This window comes from Apteryx rowi, unplaced genomic scaffold, assembly GCF_003343035.1.
Source record: "Apteryx rowi isolate R43461 unplaced genomic scaffold, aptRow1 scaffold_107, whole genome shotgun sequence".
Taxonomy (NCBI): domain Eukaryota; kingdom Metazoa; phylum Chordata; class Aves; order Apterygiformes; family Apterygidae; genus Apteryx; species Apteryx rowi.
In genome coordinates, this window is record NW_020447275.1 from 612,989 (window position 1) to 631,919 (window position 18,931).

Consider the following 18,931-nt stretch of genomic DNA (forward strand, 5'->3'; position numbering starts at 1 on the left):
AAGGTAGTTTACATACTCTAGATACTGGCAGGAAAGCTAGTGACAAGGATTAAGTGGCAGTCTGGTTTGAAGGTTTTAAACACTACAGTGGAAAAAAGAGAAAAATAAAAGACGGAAAGATACCAAAATCAAGTCAGAAAGTCCCAAATGACTGTTTTTGGAACCTGGGGTATAGTCTTTTAGCAATGAGTTGTAATACATACAAATACTACACATTAAGAAAATATGTATTTAGTTTATAACCAAATATCAAAATGGTAACAAACATTTTTGATGAATTCATTAAATGTTAACTTCTCCATACTAGAGGCTTCTTGCAAGCACAACTGGCAGCTTATTAAAAGAGTTATTCATTAACAAACATACAGAAGAATAAAGTGATGCCTTTGTGCGAATATTTAAATAAGTTTACCATCTCAATAAATGTTTAACCTCAGCAAATGCAAATCTTATCACTCCCTTAAAAGGTGGCATCAGTATATAGCAAACTTTTTGCTTAAAAGGCATGCAGTGCAGTTTCCCATATACATGTAGTAAAACCACTTTTCAGACCAATACAGATTACATATGTTATTCCTATCCTCAACCACATCTAAAATCAGATTTTGGCAAGTTAAGTTTCTTCCCTCACAATATATTCTTCAGTCTGATCTTTTATGATCACAGAATTCAATACCCATGATACCATGAAAAATATTTTCTAAAGAGTACTACAGCACATGAGCTTATTTTCATTATTGCCTCTACAACAGTCTATAGAAGCTGCTATTAACTTTACAGCAAAATAGCTCAGTATCATAGTGCTGCACAGACAGATTTTCCCTTCTCTCAAGGCAGTGCCTTTAAACCTGCACAACAGGCTGTCACCAACTATGGTGTTATACATATTCTTAGAAAACCTACTCAGAAAAATCCGGTATATTGCAAACATAAACAGTTCAGACTCTTGCAGGTTCCCTCCCATGTTCATGTTTATAGCAAATCTGTTTATAGCAGGTTTGCTGGGACTGCAATTTAAATTTCTCTTGTATCCTCAGCCTGCTATAAACTGAGTTTATGATCTGCTCAATTACTCGCTCAGTTTCTGTTTACAGGTTACCTACCATACTAAAAAGTTCCATGAAGAAGTTAAATAACTTTATTAAGTACTTCAGATTTTTATCTGTGCTATTCATTTCCTTGGTTATGAAGAACAGCAAAAATATTATCCAACTCATTTTTACTGTTATAACAGGAGGTTCAAAGACTACAAACTCTAACCTGGAGGTGGCTCAAAAAAGGCCTCTTGTTCTTCTTCAATGGGCTCTGTGTCATTGTGTGCTGTTCGCTTGTGCATAGCAAGTGTGGAAATCTGCTTGTATGTTTTTCCACAGTGATTGCAGTTATATGGTTTGGAATGTGTATGTACAACATGGTGTTTGTATAAACTGGAATACTCTGTAAAACGTTTATCACAACCAGGAACTGTACAGACGTAGGGCTTCTCCCCTATATGAAAAAACAAAACACATAAAAACAACTTTATCTAGGATGCACACAAAAAATTGTCAACAAATTTGTAGGCATTTAGTGACACACCTTAATTACCAACCATACTCCAATTTCAGTGACAATAGTGAAGCTCACCAAATACCAGTGCAGCATCTTGCTGTCTCTTTTTAAAACTACTGCCAATAAAAGTTGGGCCTTTTTCTCTCCCTATCATTCCATCTAAAAATGTCCTTCAGATGAAGACAGAACGATAGTCTGAAAGCTGCAATTTACAGAATCTTTAGAAACTGACACTAAAGATGAAAGCAGATGCAAACTGCTTCACTGAATGACAGCACTCCGGCCTCCTGGGAAGTCAACCTTAACATCAGTTTGGCACAGTACTGACAATTTTGACCCTTCTATTCTCAGAAGCCCCATGCTTTTCCTCAATTATCAGCTATGTTGTTACACTAGCACAATTTCACTTACTTTTGAGATTTACGCTCTAAAGAAATCTGTAGGAAGCATATGTTTAGACAATTATTTAATATAAAAACTTTGCACTTAAAAATCAATGAAACAAATGCAAAAATTACATTATAAACTAAAGATATAATCTGAGATATAAAACTTATCTCCATTAAACTTGTCAGTGCTTCTATAAAACATGTAAGGCTATAAAAGATGACGGCTGTCACTAACTTTTATATTTTAGAACCTTCTAATTTGTGCAGACGACTCTCTCTGMCAATCAAACTGGGTAACTGTTTTCACCTCTAGTCTAGGAATGTAAGGTTTTGACCACCACTCCAGCAGCAAGGAAAATACAACTGGAATGAAAGAGTGACTCACAAAGGCAAGCCAAATTCCAGCTCAGGCTGGTATGTTACTGTTATTTATTTAGGAAACAACTCACAACAGAGGCGAGCCCCAAAACCATATTAAGGATTTAGCCCAATGTCCACTGAAGATAAGGTTTTGCATTGGTTTTAAAGAGCTTTGGATCCAAACCAAAATTATTCTGCTTTGAGAGCAAGATGCAAGAACTAACTGCTTAACTACAGTCAGTAGAAGGAAAATGAGGCTCAAACAAAAGCACCAAACCAGAACATATAAAACTGTCTATAGCCCAGTTACAATGCATCAAAATAGTGTTCACAAAGGAGAATGACACAGCACATTGCCCTTCAAAATACTACAAAACATAACTCATATACCTGTGTGTATCCTCACATGATTCTTATAATTAGTTGCACTGGCAAAAGCTCTCCCACATCCTGGCTCTGTACAGTAATAAGGTCTTTCGCCTGTATGTGTCCTGATGTGAACCTTTCTAATATTAGATGTTGTAAATGACCTGCCACATCCTTCAAATGGACACTTAAAGGGTCTTTCACCTGGGGGGGGGGGAAAAAAAAAAGAGAAAAAGCACACGTGCAAAAGTTACAAAAGAACACAAAAATTATTAATTACACTTAGACGGAATGCAGGAATCTAAAGCTATGTAATTCTCTCTTTGGGTCTCCATCACAAATACCATGAACATGCCGCTAGAGACTGCTCTACTTTTTAGCCAAATCTGGCAAAGTTTAGGAAAATCATACAGATTGTAAGCTAAATTATCATGCATTTAATTAGTACTTTATGATGTATAAAATAGACTCAATTGCTTGGAATAGCTTCCACACAGTCCATATTCTAATGTGTATTTAACTCCCCCAAAATTCATACACATAGTATCCAAAAGAAGTATATCATACCATTTGTACATTTATCAATTGTACTTCATAACACGAAAAGAATCCATTCATGATTTAGCATATAGCTAAAATATAGATGGATTAGTAAAATTCATTATAGAAAGCACTTAAGCTACAGGAGCAAAACCAACTTTTTCAAGAGACACAGCCCAAAACTCAAATTTTAAACCCCCAAACCAAATCAATTACAAATACAATTGTCTTTTTTAAAGGAATCTATTTGTGTAATACAGATTTAAACACATTAACTTATATCATTCCACCAAAGCATTTCACCATGAACGATAAGGCTGATCCCTGTCTACTATACCCTTCAGCTCTATCAAACTCACAGGGTTGCCCACACGGGGCGAGCGCAGGGGGTTAAGGCAGAATCCCCACCTGACATGCTACCCCATTGCGATTTCACCCTTCCCAGAGCTAAGTTCCTTCCACTCACTGCACTGTTCACCAAAATGAAGAATCTGAGAGCAAGAGAGGGCAGATCATTACTACAAATACAATATTAAGTATTTAAACACAGAAACAGGAAAGTCCTGATAGAGACATTAATACCATGAAACTCCAAAGTAGTTAGCTCCTTGGCAGAGGAAACTATAATTCACTCCCTAAGGCAGCTATTAGGGAAAGGTTTTTCAGTTTCCTGCCAAGGCGGTGTGCGTGTGTTTAAGTGTACACGCCTCAGTGTTGTGTTGCCATGGCTCCCCTAATCCCTGCTTCAACACAGAACCTCAAATTACAGCCGGAAAGGAGCCAGGCTGTGCAGTCCACCCTGTGCAACACTAGCCCTTCCCCGACCAGGGTTGTTCCTCAGGAAGGCCCGCAGGAATGTCACTCGGCGGGTCTGGGAAGTTGGCCTCAGCTTTCTAATGCACTTCTTAGAAGAGTGACCTGTTTCCAGGTGACTGCAATTTCTGGTAGTAGAAATGCAAAGCAAGTCAAAACACTTTAAAGCTCTACCCCAGCTCAGCTGCAACACACAACAGCTCAGCACTGATCTCTGAAGATGCACTCTGCCACCCATGCAACTTCCCGTGCGACTGGCTTTTCTGACACTAGGATGTATCAGAAGATAGGGCAGAGATATGTCTGGGGATGTCATGAAAGAACCTGATGCAAGCATTTAAGGGCAGCAGAAAGTGAGACTGGACTGCTAGTAAAAGAGAGGGAAAAATCACTCTGGGCTCAAATGGGCAGAAAATCAAGAATGCTAATGCTGCTCTACATGATAAAGGAATGAAAAGGCTCCAAAGCCAAGGCAGAGAGCAGGGGGAGCCCAGACCTGTTTGCCTCCATCAGCTGCACTGTTGCAACCTGCAAAGCATACAAGTGTACACTGCTCCATCCATCCACAGAAAGGACTTGGTGCAACTTTTCTCTCATTCTTTAGCTTCCTGCAACTATTCTTAAACCTGTAACTTCTTGAAGAAATCCCTGAACTCTGATCCAGGGACTGCTGGGAGTCCATGTTTTACTAATAGTGTTCGAAGGGGTGAATTGTGACTTAAAGCTGGCTTACGTCTCATCTCAACTGTTAAATCAGAATAAAGTGTATTAAATTTCCATGTAAACTTGTATGATCATAAAGAAGCAAAAAAAAACCAGTCTACAGATAATCAGTCTGTTGTCTATACTATAGAAATCTTTCAGTTTATATTTTGTACTTGATCATACTACACAACAACTTCAAACAGTTCTGTTCTACAACTGAAAAGAGATAATACTTTTATGTCCTCATCCTGATGTCCAACTTGACATCAACACAGCACTAACCGCAACAGACTGTCTTTAAATATGAAAGTCCAGGGAAGCAGAATTATTTTAATGTAATCAACAGCTTTTATAATTTTTATTGTTTGCATTCTTTTCTTTTTCCCTGGGCATTGCCCTTCTGAATCTGAGAAAAACCAATTTCTTTAATTCTTTTTCTCTTTTTTAATCTCTAAAATTCAGAGAGATGAGTGGAAAAACTTGCAGGTGTTCTAGCAGGTGAGTTAATATACTTAATGGAATAACATAGGTTAGTAGGTGGTAAGAGGTTATTCTTCCTATTTTTAAGCTTTTTTGTGTGTGTGTGTGTTTTTTCTCCAGATCTCAGGAGCAAAGGAGACATTGCACAAACTTGTGCAAGCATGTGTGCACACCTACAGAGTTTTGTGGAGTGCAGGATATGCTGTACAGAATTTATTTCTGTTTTGGCTTTCAAGTGACTTTAATTAGACAAACATAAGATTTAATTTTTTACGCATTTGAAAGTTTTAATAACAGTTGTTTTTGCATTATATTTTTATTCATTTTTTCCATTGTCAGAAGATAAGGGAAATCAGGATAATAACAATCTGAGAACCGTCAGCCTTCATAAAGCCAACATGCAAGTTATCTGAAAGCACCAAAACTTAAAAATATTGATGGAATTTCTAAAAGGTGAGCTGCATTATTGAGGAAAAGTTCCTTCTTCTGTTACAGCTGCAAAGCAATACCTTCTATCTACAAAGAAACTATAAAGGCACCAAGTGACTCAGTGACAATGCAAGGGTTACACACATTGCTCAAAGTTAGTGCATTTGTAATGGCAGTGTGAATGCTTAAGCACTTTTCTGAGAAATGCTGCATGCTGGATTTGCAGTAAATGCTTACCATGCTGAAATGTTGTTGAGCTCACTGGGCTTCAGAAAGAGAATATACATAGACTGATTTCATAAGTATAAAGTCATAAAATGCTCAAAGAGAAAAAAATCCACCTAATTCTAACCAACTAAAAAAAAAATGTAGATGATAATAGTACCTGTGTGGGTTCGGATGTGTTTCTGCAGGTCTCCTGAAGTCTTGAATGATTTGGTACAATTTTCTTCTGTGCACCGATAAGGCTTTTCACCAGTGTGTGTTCGGACGTGACTTTTTAGCCCGTATCCTGAAGATCAGAAAGGATGTTATGATAGTACACATACTACATTAAGATACTCAGAAACCATCATGATCAAAAGCTATGCTTGCCATTCCAATCAGGAAGCTCCCTGATGAATAAAATTTTTTATTCTACTCTTCACATGCTTTTTGTTCCACCACACAGAGCAGCAGAACTCTAGACACAGTTTGGAAATTCTTTCTTCCTTTATTTATGAAGAAAGTACATTTCCATAATGCTTCTCCTTCCCTTCAAAGGGATACATCGTTATGATTATAACATGTAGACAAATATTTATTCAGTCTTCTGAGAAATCTGTGTTTTCGCATGCACTTTTTTTCTGTCTCCTACCACTACTATCATCAAAATGGCCTTTAATTATTAGCTCATATAGTGATCAATAACATTAATGAGTCAACAGTAAAAGCTCTACTGCTATGAAGGCTCTGAGTCTATTCTAATTTTTCTAAACCATATTATTAACATCATCGAATATATAGGTGCCAACAGGCAGTATTCATGGACAGTCTTTCCCTTTAAAATTATTTTCAGGAACTCATCATCATCAAAAATACCACTAGTCTCAATAGGCTAAGGCCCCTGTAAATTATTTTGCAGAGACTATTTTACCAAGATCTTCCCTTCTCTACTTTCCTGAAAAGATCATGACCAGAGAACCCCAAAACACCCATTTAAGAAAAGGAATTGGAATCTTGTGTCCACAAGTGATCATATATTTCTACAAGATAAAGTCAGTCTATAAGAAGATGGCACCTGCTTTAATTTCACAGTGTGCTCTCAATACATCCCTACAGCAGCTGAAATCCTTAGTTTTGATTAGTTATTAAAAACATGAAGGATGTCTACCAAGCTGCACGTTCATTCTTACATCTAAAACAAAGTTTTAACAAACAAGCAAACTCAGTTTCATGATCCAGCCCAGTAAAGTTTCTATTATTTAATCCAAGAGCATTCAGTACTTAAAATGTACTTGATCAACAGCAAGGATTGCTGATCTAAAGTGGCACAATAGCTCTGCTCAAATGTATGATATTAACAGACAGAAAGGTGGTTATAGTCACACCAGTCTGTTGCAATGGGACAGAATATTTCATTATGTGGTTCTGAAATCCCTTTACAAACACTATGCAATTAAACAGATGCATAATCTTTTAAGTGTGTTTGTTTCCCTTTTGAGCTTTCTCATCAGCATTTCTTTTGTTGGTGTAGTCAAAGAAGCAGTATTAAATATATTAAATCATATGGAGTTCTTTTAGAAACACCTTACTTTTTCTGCTTTCTAAGGATTTAAAAAAACCCTACAGCCTTACATTTCTAAGCATCACACTAATTTGCATTCAAAGCAAAAGAATAAATTTGAAACAACTTTTGCTCTTTCACTGTCTTCCATGTTTTATTACTCATAATTGCCTTTTACATGATCAAATGAAATGTCAGGTTGTGCATTATGCATGAATGGAGTAGTCTGTATGGACTGTAGAGTGTGCTTCATGAAAAATGTCACTCTTTCATACAATTTTGATAAAGAACACTCAAAACAGAGTATCTCCCATCAATATTCTTTTCAACTTTGGACCAGAAGATCAGATATTTATCCACAGCCAACAGGTTCAGCTTCTTATCACCTCATTTAACTTATAATATTAGTTTCATGTTAAGAAAAATCTGTTTCTTTAAACTGATGGTAGCATGACAGGTGAAAAGTAAGGAAAAAAAAGTGTTTCACCTCATTCCTTCTCCAGTAACTAAGAGTTAAATCCTCTGTCTTTTCTATATGCTGCATTAGCTGGAATGTTGACTTTTTTTTGCAGTTTTCATAAATGGACCCCAATCAGGAACAGGTTCTTTACTTAGCAGTTAAAAAAAAGGCAATATTAAAAACATATTTTTTATAAAGACAAACACTAACAGACAGACGGAACTAGTGTACAAAACATTACCTGTTGCAAATGCTTTACCACAACCTGGATGTTCACACTGATACGGTCGATCTCCTGTGTGTGACCTTTCGTGCACCTACCAAGACATGCAATACATTGACTCAATGAAATGTTTTATCCAATTCCATCAACACAGAAACCTCATTCTCAAAGACAATATATTTTGTTTCTCTTCCTAAGATTCAGGTTCAAAAAGCATCTTCTTTTTAAATCGGTGATAACAATTAATTAAATAGGATAACAGCGTTTTCCCTAAAACTAAAAATGTCTCTTTTCAAGGTCTAACCTAATGCTTTCAAGTCAGTTTTACAAAAAACATTTTTATAAATACATGCAGAGTAGCCACCGAGCAACGACATTAAAGACAGCATGCATGCACGCCACTGATTTTTGACTCCAGTGAGCCCTTCTAATGATCCTCTTATATTGCACAAAAGAATGCAAAGGTGTGCTCTACAGCAAGTGCACCATTTTAACGTATAATCCATAGAGCATCAGTTACTCACTGACTGCAGACTGTGTTGTCAGAAGCAAAGAGTCACTGCAAGGAGTTTACCTCATCTGCAAGTGATTAGCTCAGCCTAACCTGGTATGTGGACTGCTCTACACCTCTATTGTTTCAGTAATTCCTTTACTGAATTAAAAAAGAAGAGAACTAAGGAGTTGGCAACTGTAAAGAAAAGATGTTCCAGCTTTTCACTTTGAATCTTGGATTGGTTTGAAGAATTGAACCTTGTGTTATGATGATAAAATCTTTAAAAAAATTGTAATTTTTGCTGGATCATACAAAAATGTAAATTAGAGTGAACAAAAAGTGAACATTGAATTTCCATGGTACTGCTGTCAGAAGCTATTTCAACAGCAGATTTCTTACATGCTGGCAATATATGAGCAGAACATAATGGTCATGTATCTGCCTCTATCCTACTTTGACAGCCAAATGAATGACATGGAGAGTCAACATTTTTTCCTCATCATTGAAGTTATGGTGCAGGTGTTTTATATGACATTACAGGCAAAGAGTGTATTTTGCTTAGTCAGTGAATGTAGTCTATTTGATGATCAATTTTCAAAACCAGCCTCATCTCAGAACACTAAGCAAAATCAGCCGAACATCTGAGCTAATCAGTTGCTGTAAGATCAGCCCAATAAGCATTTGACAAAACAGCACCATTATGACTGGCTCTTGGTTCACTTCCATAACTTTTAACCATATACTTTGTAAAAAAAAAAAAAAGAAGCCTGCACAGTACCAATGCTCATTTTACATATTGTTACCTTAAGATGGTGAGCTGTTGTGTACAGTTTTCCACAGCCATCATATTCGCAGCGAAAAGCTTTCTCTCCGCTCTGCTGAGATTTTGCAGTCACTCTTGTTCCATGTCCTTGCAAGACAATCTAAGTTTAAAAGAAATACATAAAAATCAAAGGAACAATACATTTGATCAGAAAACTCATACATTGTTATTTTCCAGTCAAGTCAGAGCTAATTCTAACAGGTTTCTTTTGTCTGTCTTTGCTAGGCCATGTATTTCTTAGTCTGCAAGAAATAAAATACTTTTTTTTGGTCAGCATAATTTTTAATGAAACAGAGAAACTGTAAAAAGCCAGTAAAGTTAAATTCATAAATTAATTAGTCAAATAATGACAAAAACAAAATAATTTGAAAAATAAGTCCAGTGGTAAGATGACCAAACTAGTAGATAGAAGAGGCTTAGACTACATCTACTGCACAGGTTCAGTTCCTGAGGCAGATTAGCCATAAAGCAGAGCACCTTCAAAGATAAGTTCATGCAAAGGCCAAACAATAATTAAATGAACTTAGAAAGAGCACTTTTTGAAAATGAAGGAAAGCATTCTTGTACTTTGTCAGTGATGCATGTTTTTTGATCAAAGGAGAGTAGAATGTAGCACAAATTACTATTTGTAATAATTACTACAATTAGTAATTTGTGCTACATTCTACTCTCCTTTTTTGCATGTCACTTCAGGAAAAATGTAAGAAATATTCATACACTGACTCAAGAAAGAGGCAGAAGAAAACCAAACATAAACATTTTAATACAACTATACGTAAAGTAACCAAAAGAATTTTTAAAGGTCTATCCTTATTTTAAACTACCCCCCTTCTTATGGATCCAATTCCATTCTAAATTGTCAAAAGAACATGTCATAGAATCACAGAATGGTTGAGGTGGAAGGGACCTCTGGAGATCAACTAGTCCAAACCCCCTGCTCAAAGCAGGACCAACCAGAGCAGGTGGCCCTGGACATATCCAGTTTGATTATGAATATCTCCAAGGATGGAGACTCCACAAGCTCTCTGGGCAGCCTGTTCCAGTGTTTGACCAACCTCCTGGACCTCTCTTCTATCCAGGACCATATCCCATGGGATTCTTCCAAGCATGTCCCTGAACAGGCCAGAGTCTGCTCTCCTGAAGTCCAGGGTTGTGATCCTGCTATGTGCCTTCTTCCCTTCTCTCAGGATTGCGAGCGCCACCATCTTAGGGTCGCTGCAGACAAGGCTGCCCCTGACCTTCACATCCCCAACTAGTTCTTCCTTGTTTGTAACTATCAGGTCCAGCCAGAACCTCTTCTCTCATTGTTTCCTCAGTCACCTCTGTTAAGAAGTTGTCATCCATGAACTCCAGATGCCTCCCGGATTGCTTGTGCCCTACTGTGTTACTCTTCTAGCAGATACAGGGTTGGCTGAAGTTCCCCGTAATGTGAGACCTCCTCCAGTTATCTGAAGAAGGCCTCATCTACTTCTTCTTGATCTGCGGTCTGTAGCAGACAACATCACCCCACACTGGTCTGCCCTCTAATCCTGATCCCTAAGCTCTCAGCTGGCTCATCACCCCAGGCATGCTCCATGCATTCCTGCTTCTCTCTCACATAAAGGGCAACTCCCCCTCTTTGCCTTCCTGGCCTGTCCTTCCTAAGAGCCTGTCTCCAGCCATTGCAGCACTCCAGTCCTGTGATCTATCCCACCCATGTCTCTGTGATCCCAATGAGATTGTAGCCCTGCAACTGTAGACAGGCCTCTCATTCCTCCTTCAGATAAATCAAAAGTTTGGGTCAATCTTAAAACAACCTCCCTAAAGGATTCTTCAGAGAAAGTTGCCCCATCACCTTCACACCGTTCTTAAGCTGAATAAGGAATTTGAAGTCCACTCAAATGTACAACAACAGTTCAGAAAAGCTTCTCCTGAACCACAGGGAAAAATATAACCTCATGAATCCAGAAATCCATTACTAATATTACTATTTAACCCACAATATCATTCACCGTTAATCACAGAAGTCACTTTAATACATAAAAGATACATGGAGAAGATGCACTGGTAGTGCACTCTTGGTTAAACACCTGCACTTAAGTATTTTTGGATTTGACTTTCCTGTCAGTAATCCCACTGGCATTTCTTTGCTGTTTCACTATATAAAAATATTTATGTAGCTAAGATCAGCTATAAAGCTGAAGTATTCTAAAGTTTAAAAGAAAATTAAAATATTTCTGTAATCAATGTTATTTCTAATATCTGTAAGGAATAACCAGAAATATTTTACCAAAATGAAGATGGATACAAAGAGGAAAAAAAATCTAAAACAAATAGAACACTCAGGAAAAAAATCATTTGGAAATCATAAGCATTTGTTTGTTCAAACAACTATCTGCAGAAGTATGCATTATCTTTGTAATACATTAGTTAACGTGAGTTGAGGATTATTAAGAATTCAGTTAGTGTTATCATTCAACAAGGACAGATGTAGTATTAACATTATTATTCTTAGAAGATAATGCTGTCTAAAGAAACTTAAAAATTCATGTTAGACACAAAATCAAAGAACACAGCAAATAAAGCACCTTTATAATGTGAAACTTCTCAAGAGGAATTGTGTCCTTCAAAATACTTTTAAATGGATAAAACAAAAAATAATTGTAAAAGAAATCACAAATACATCCTAACTTAGTTCAGAGAATTAACACAGGAGAAGAACAACAAAGGATACAAAGATCTCAAACAAGATTTTTATATTGTATACACATAAATGTCAGTCTTATGATTCTGCTCTTATGAACAGATGGGTATGACAGGCTTGAAAGGAAATAGCGTATCATATCCATTTGGTCACATATATTCTTTTGTCCTCACACATACATATCACACTAAGATTCACAAAGAGGTTTTCTGTTTTTTCTTTGGTGTGAAACCTAACCATATGCAAGAGGTTTGAATGATTACTCTGCAGCATGACATCTGTTCTGTTCTTGTGTTACTGAGGACTTTAAAAGTTTATAAATATACACTTATTTAATATTATATCTAAACATAAGATTATTTTATCTCAAACATTATATTATCTCAAAAGAAGCTACAAGTAGATATCTACTTGCATTAAGATATAATCATGGTTAAGATTTTCAGAAATTACTGATAGTTTTGCGACACTCAGTTTTTGATTGGCCAACTGAAGTCACCTTATGGGATAAGAATTTGAGACTAAGCCTCAATACCTTTTGAAATATTAGATCTTTTTCCATTTGGAATACAATGCTGCATAAGATTGGCACATTTCCCTATGGCATACAGGTTGTCATATATGCATAAGATTAAGCAACCTCCATACTTACTTTAATTTGTGCTGGGGCTGAGGTTGAAATCCATGTGTAACTGGATATCACTTACAAGTCATTTTGCTTAAGAGGCTCTTATTACTTTTAGGCAGAGCCAATCAAGATCTTATCCTACTCTTCTTTAAATTTTGCATTTTGACCGAGTTGTATTCCCATTCCAACTGACAAGTGTGCAAAACCCTAAGATTTCTGAATTTTTTATGGAATATATTCCAATACAGTAGATAAGGACAACTGTGCAGCAAAATATGCATGTGTTAGCTATTCTGTCTTTCACTGTCATGGCCACACAGCCAACTGGGGAGTGTCTTTAGCTTTAAATACTGTGGTACCTAGATTTTTAAACAACTTATAAAAAGAGTATTTTGAAGTCACTGTCAGAGGTTAGCCTGTAATTCTTTCTTGGGTACTGTATCATATTTTACCTGGGAAGAGGATTCTTCCTAACTAGTTCATACCCTCGTAAATTAAATTAAAAGGAAAACCAGGACTACTTTGATGACCAAATCTTTCTCTGTGCAATTACTTTTTCCCCTTCTGATTTTGTCATTTAAGCATGTGAGGGTAGAGGTTTTTTTGTAATTATTTTTGTTGTTGTTCGTAATTCTTTGAAGATGAGAATTTTTTTTCTTTCTTCTCCTTTTACAAAGTATTTTATGACAACAAAAACCGCTTTCCTTATGTAATTTTATGGATCTCTGGTAAAAACTTGAAACTTCACAAATTTCACCTGAATTTTCCATTAGCCTTAGAACTTTTAAGTTAACACCTTCATGTTGAAAAATTGTTACACTTCTATAGTAACACCATGAAGGCAAGCAAATAGAACTGGAAGTACTATTCTGCTTCTTTCATGGTTTATCGGGAGCAACATTCTCATCTACTGATGACTTACAAAACCTGCAATAGAAGTAGAGGAGCTAACAGAGCAAATGGAATCAAAATAAAGCACCAAAGAAAGAACAGTTGGAGGCATATGCCTGAAATTGGCTCTCAGAGAAGAAAATAATTCGTTAATTGATCCAGTGTTGCTTATGATTTAAGGACTATAAAAAGTAGGTTCATCCTCTGGAAAAGAACTTTTGAATTACTTAACCTCTCATTGCTGAAATACTCAGGTGAAAGAGTCAGCCTGAAAATCTTGGAAATTCAACATAATTTTTTACTTACCTTTCAAGAGAAAAGAAAAAGAACAGAAAACAAGAAGTATTTGAAGATCTTTTTAAAATCCTGGGAATGGATCTTCCACAAAGTGAAAAATACAACCTAGCTGCATAGGTTTGAGGTGAAAAATTCCTGAAGGGTAGCAGTAGACCCTAGTTCATGGCTGAACAGAACTCCTACTGTGCAGGTTGCTGGGCACAGAGAAGACAGAAGAAACAGATGTATTTGAATCAATTATTTTGTACTGTGCTACATACCTGCATTTTTTTATCTTGTTCATTTTCACCTATCATTCCTGTGCCACTTACACTGTCATTTCCATCAATAGACACCTGAAAAATTAAGTCAAGATGGGAAAAACATTTACAGGCTATTTTTATTTATCTGAAAAACAGCAGGTTACAGACAGTTCCTAAGGACTTGCTATTCCACAGCTCTCTAGCTCCCTCTTGAAACACGGTAATCCTATAGTACATTAACTTACATGAAAGTCACCACTTTTAACAGCTGCATTATATAATACGTATGAAGGTGAGCATCTCAAGGTTGTCTTAAAGCAAGGAAGAAAAGACTGCAGGAACTAAATGCGTTAAATCAATAGACTGGCAAGAGTATTATAATAAATTAATAATACTGAGTTCTGACAGAAAAAAAATATATCTCTTTTAGAAAAGGGATATATCTTTCCTTCTCTGCTTAGCAGAATTTATTTGTTTCAAACAGCACAACTCCTTTGGAATCAAAATACCTGTACAATATATTACATCTCAATTCAAGACAGTAAAATTACAACAGCTAAGTAAAGACTCATGCATTGCTCCAAAGATTTATTTTTTAAAGCAGTCTACATGAAGAGAAAGATACCTCTGCTTTCCAAGGAGCTTATAAAAATATTTGAGAGAGTATTAGATGTTAATTTGAAATTCTTATTTGAATAAAGATATAATTGCCCTAGTTAAAAAAAAAACTCTCAAGTACATCAACTCAAAGAACAATGTCTTATTAGTCACTGTAGAAAAAAATAATTTAAAGTATACTTTACACAGTTTTCCCATCCCTTAACTGCCTCTGGGTTGAACACAGGCTTTTACAATACGCTATGCATTCATTATGCTCAAGGCTGAGACTGCTGCACCTAAATCTAGTCTAAGTGATCTTATTCTCCTTTCAGACAGTTTGGCAGGAATGCTAGCTCAGCTGGTAAGCCTATGCCCTTACACTAAGGAGGTCACAGCAGGCTTCTGAGAAGGTTAATGGCTGTGTAAAGCATCTTGCTCAAAGCATCAACTACCAAAGTTTCCCTTGCAGACTGAAGATGAGATTGTCCATTAAGAGGTTTTCAGACTGCATAATCTTTCTAAATTAGATGATTTTGAGCAATATTCTTTTGGCAACTTTGAGATAAAACCCTGAAGAGCAAAGGAAAATTATACATTATATCAGACAGACTGAAAAGGAGAGTCCATAAGCAGTTATTTCTCAGGTTTTCTTAAGGAAGTAACAGCCATTTTGGGACCTTCTCCTGAAGGATTTTTGAATTTGGAAGGAGAGAGATCCTGCAGAGAAGGAGGACTTGAATCACTTAATTCTGAACTTCCTGTTGGCTGAGTAAGGAATTGATGACATGAAATGAGAAGTTCATTAATGCCACTGGAAACAAATGGTGAAAAATGCATGTGTGTGCATGCAAACAAATGATCCACACTGCATGTGCATGCACGCACATACACATATATACATACACACACACATCCCAGGAGCTGTATTTTTTCAGCAGCTGGGATGTTACAGGAAAACAGCTTATGGAAGGGAAGTATGTGTTGCAACTTTTTCACAATTTCATTATATATCCTCTGACTTGTTCAACTGAGAGCAGTAATCTCTTTTTTTCCTCTGGTTACTTTGGGAGGAAGGTGGCATTGCCTTAGCCCCAAATTAAGAGGACTCTAGTTAAATCTTATCTGCTCTTCAAGTTCTATGCCTAAAGCAGAAGCAAGGGGCAATGAAAAATGTACATGTTCCAATACTCCCAGCTAGCTTCTGCGTAGCCTTCTTGGCTCTCTTTGTATGCACTCTCTCACAGAGTTCATACGCTGATCTTGTGCTGCCTACGTATCTTTGCTATTTCTACCTGTTTTGTAAGGAAGGAGAACAGAGAAGAATCACTATCCTCCAAATACTCCTTATTTTCTTCCAAGTGTGGTTTTGTTTTTTTTTTTTAAGTTTTGAAGAGAAAACCTTCAAAGCTAATGAAAAAAGCAAGACACACATGATCTTAAACCTTTCTGTAGTCTTGGGAGAATTCTGCCCCAAAGGAAGACCTCTGTTTGCCAGGGAGATAGTTGCTATCCGAGAAATTTAGAGAGTTCCTCTTAAAAGACTGTCTTAGATTCTGAAGAAAAATTTAGTCTGCCTTCAATTAAGAACATAAGAACAGCTAAAGGTCCGTCTAGTGAACCATCTTGTTTTCAACAGCAGCCAGTAGCAGATGCTAGAGAAAGTGTAAGAACAGGCCAAGCATATAGTGATACATTCCCAGAAATATTCTCCCAACCTTCAAGCAATTTGTGGCTTAGGAACTTCCTAAACCAGAAGTCACATGTTTGTACTAACAGCCCTGGACACATTTTTCTTCTATGAATTTGACTAATAACTCTTTGAATCCATGTTAGCATCCACAGTATCCTACAACAAGTAGTGCCATGGCTTATCTTTATGCTGTTTGAAAAAGTGTCTTTCCCTTGTTGCTCTTAAACCTGTCACCTGCTAGTTTCATTTGATGTTTCCCAGTCCTTATACTGGTAAATAAAATGACAAGTCACTACCCTTCTCTGTGCCACTTAAAATTTTATAAAATTTTATCATATCCTTATCTCACATATTTCATATGTTTGCTCATCATTGTTGCCCCTTTCTGTACCTTTTTCGATTTTCCTATACTGGCCACTATGAATAGTACACACTACCTCACCATGAACTCTACATGAACGTAGAGTACAATCATTAAGCCACATTTCTCCTTAAAAAAAAAAGCAGTGTGATAACTGAGGTATTATTTGCTTTTCCACATAATGCAGATGAAGTATTAGGAAGCTCATTTCTACTGTCTTTCCTTGAGGAGTTATAGCAGTACTTTTCAAGATAAGTCTCTCAGATGAAAGCTTAAAAAAAACACATGCAGTTTTTCCTAGATATACATAAATACACTTCAGAATATAAATTCACACTACAGAATTCAGAAACATGTTGCAAAAAATAGGACAAAAATGCAAATATGTTGTTTCAAAATGCAAAATATGTCTGTTTCTTCTTCTCAAAACAAAACCTTATTCTTACAACAAATTAAGATTAATACAGCTCCTTATAAAAAAAAAAGCTATGATTGCTTTAAACTGAAATGAAAGAACAGATGGGGAATTTGTAAAAGTTTGTCACTACAGCTCAGCTATGCTTGAGTTACCTTTTTGTTTTATGAAATCTTAAGGCATAGGCAAATGTAACACAATCTGACTGGCTCTCTTAGGATCTCCTCAATTATATCAAATTGAAGCATAGTGGAAAAAACAGTGCGTCAACCATTTAATTTTCCTAACTGGCCTTCTACCAAAATTTGACAGTTCTGAGTGACAGTAGAAGACAGATTTTAAAACTAATTCTACTCTTTTCCAGAGCAATATAAGTACTAATGGTAATCATCCAGAAACTGGGACACTGGAAAACTAAAAAGCCACTGCCTATTATATTATTACAGTTACATCATGATTTACAGTTGTCCTTAAAGTATAAACTATAATATGAGAAGAGTGTTGGAACTGCTGAAGTTCATTAGTGGACTACATGAATTTTGAGCATCACACTACACTTTTATTATTAAAAGCATGCATCAAAGAAGTTTTTTTCCAAACTCAGTAGCTGATTAATCATTTATTTTACACTTTGTGTCGTGTTGTCCTTGTCAAATACACCAGGCCCCAGTCTTCTCAATGAAAAAAAAAAAAAAAAGCTTTTTAATGGTATTTTTTGAGAAAGTAATTTACTTTTCTAAATCACTTTCCAAGTTAATCTGACTCCACATCATTTCAGTGTTCAATTCCTTGTTCCTTTTATGCAACACTACACACTGGAGCTGCTCATGACAATGAAGCACTGTCACAACAATTTGGTGTCCTCTCTTTTAAGAGTCTGAATGCTCTCTTAATTGTCATTTTGTTTCTTAGATCACAACTGGCTCTTGCTGTCAAGTATCTACATTAAAATCTTATGGATAGATAAAAGGTCTTTCAGTATACCTTGGCTGCATATTGCTCCAAAGCACTGATGGTATCTGGATCGATGGCAGCATCTCCTGTATGAAGACCTGCCACTGTGCCATCAGCCTGAATAGCTAAAATGGTATCTGACTGTGGCATTTGCACTGTGTGGTGTATGTAGGCGGTAGTACCATCTTCCAGCTGGACTGCTTGTAATGCACTCTGGTCATAACTGTCTGAGAAATAATATTACAAAATGTTACAAAAGAAAAGGAAAAGCAGTGTCTGCATGTCTTCAAAATAAAGACATTACACGAGAAAAAACTGTTTAGGAAAAGGTCTCTGAGAAATATAATCACTTAAAATATTGCTATCAATAGCACAGATTACATTTTTCAGAACAACTCTTCTCATAGCTTTTACTTCTGTCCACTTATGAAAGTGCAAAACCAATTTTACGTTGCTCTAGTTACTTACAAAATATACTGGTCTGGTTACTTACAAAGGAAACCACATACACAAATATACTTTCAATTTCTTATTCACTCACAATAAAATGTAAATAATATAACGTACTATGGTTAAAATTTTAACTATTTTAAGAACAGAATCATGCAAGTAACACCACATATGCAAAAGAAACACATAAAATATGAGATGACTTTTAAGGAAGAAAATCTTAAAAGATCATTATATTTGTTTCTCTTTGCACTGCTGTTTGTAGAACATAATTCTCATCATGCTAATTTAAACAAACTTAAAATATTTACTTGTTCACTTTT

General features: G+C 36.2%; 1 protein-coding gene across 5 annotated transcripts in view; it reads right to left on the reverse strand.

The window, feature by feature from the left end:
• The window catches only part of ZNF143 (zinc finger protein 143), a 33,452-nt gene that overhangs the window by 8,806 nt on the left and 5,715 nt on the right, over window positions 1-18,931 (reverse strand). For 4 of the 5 annotated variants that reach the window (XR_003254324.1, XM_026070412.1, XM_026070403.1 and 1 more), the window contains exons 6-12: window positions 18,189-18,385; window positions 14,157-14,231; window positions 9,378-9,497; window positions 8,100-8,175; window positions 6,019-6,144; window positions 2,691-2,870; window positions 1,261-1,488 (exon numbers count right to left, since the gene is read on the reverse strand). Coding sequence is in view for 4 of the 5 variants with exons in the window: in XM_026070412.1 (XP_025926197.1) it covers window positions 1,261-1,488; window positions 2,691-2,870; window positions 6,019-6,144; window positions 8,100-8,175; window positions 9,378-9,497; window positions 14,157-14,231; window positions 18,189-18,385 (1,002 nt within the window). In the remaining variant the exon portion in view is untranslated. The remainder of the gene's footprint in view (window positions 1-1,260; window positions 1,489-2,690; window positions 2,871-6,018; window positions 6,145-8,099; window positions 8,176-9,377; window positions 9,498-14,156; window positions 14,232-18,188; window positions 18,386-18,931) is intronic. The other variant, XM_026070436.1, reaches the window with a different exon arrangement.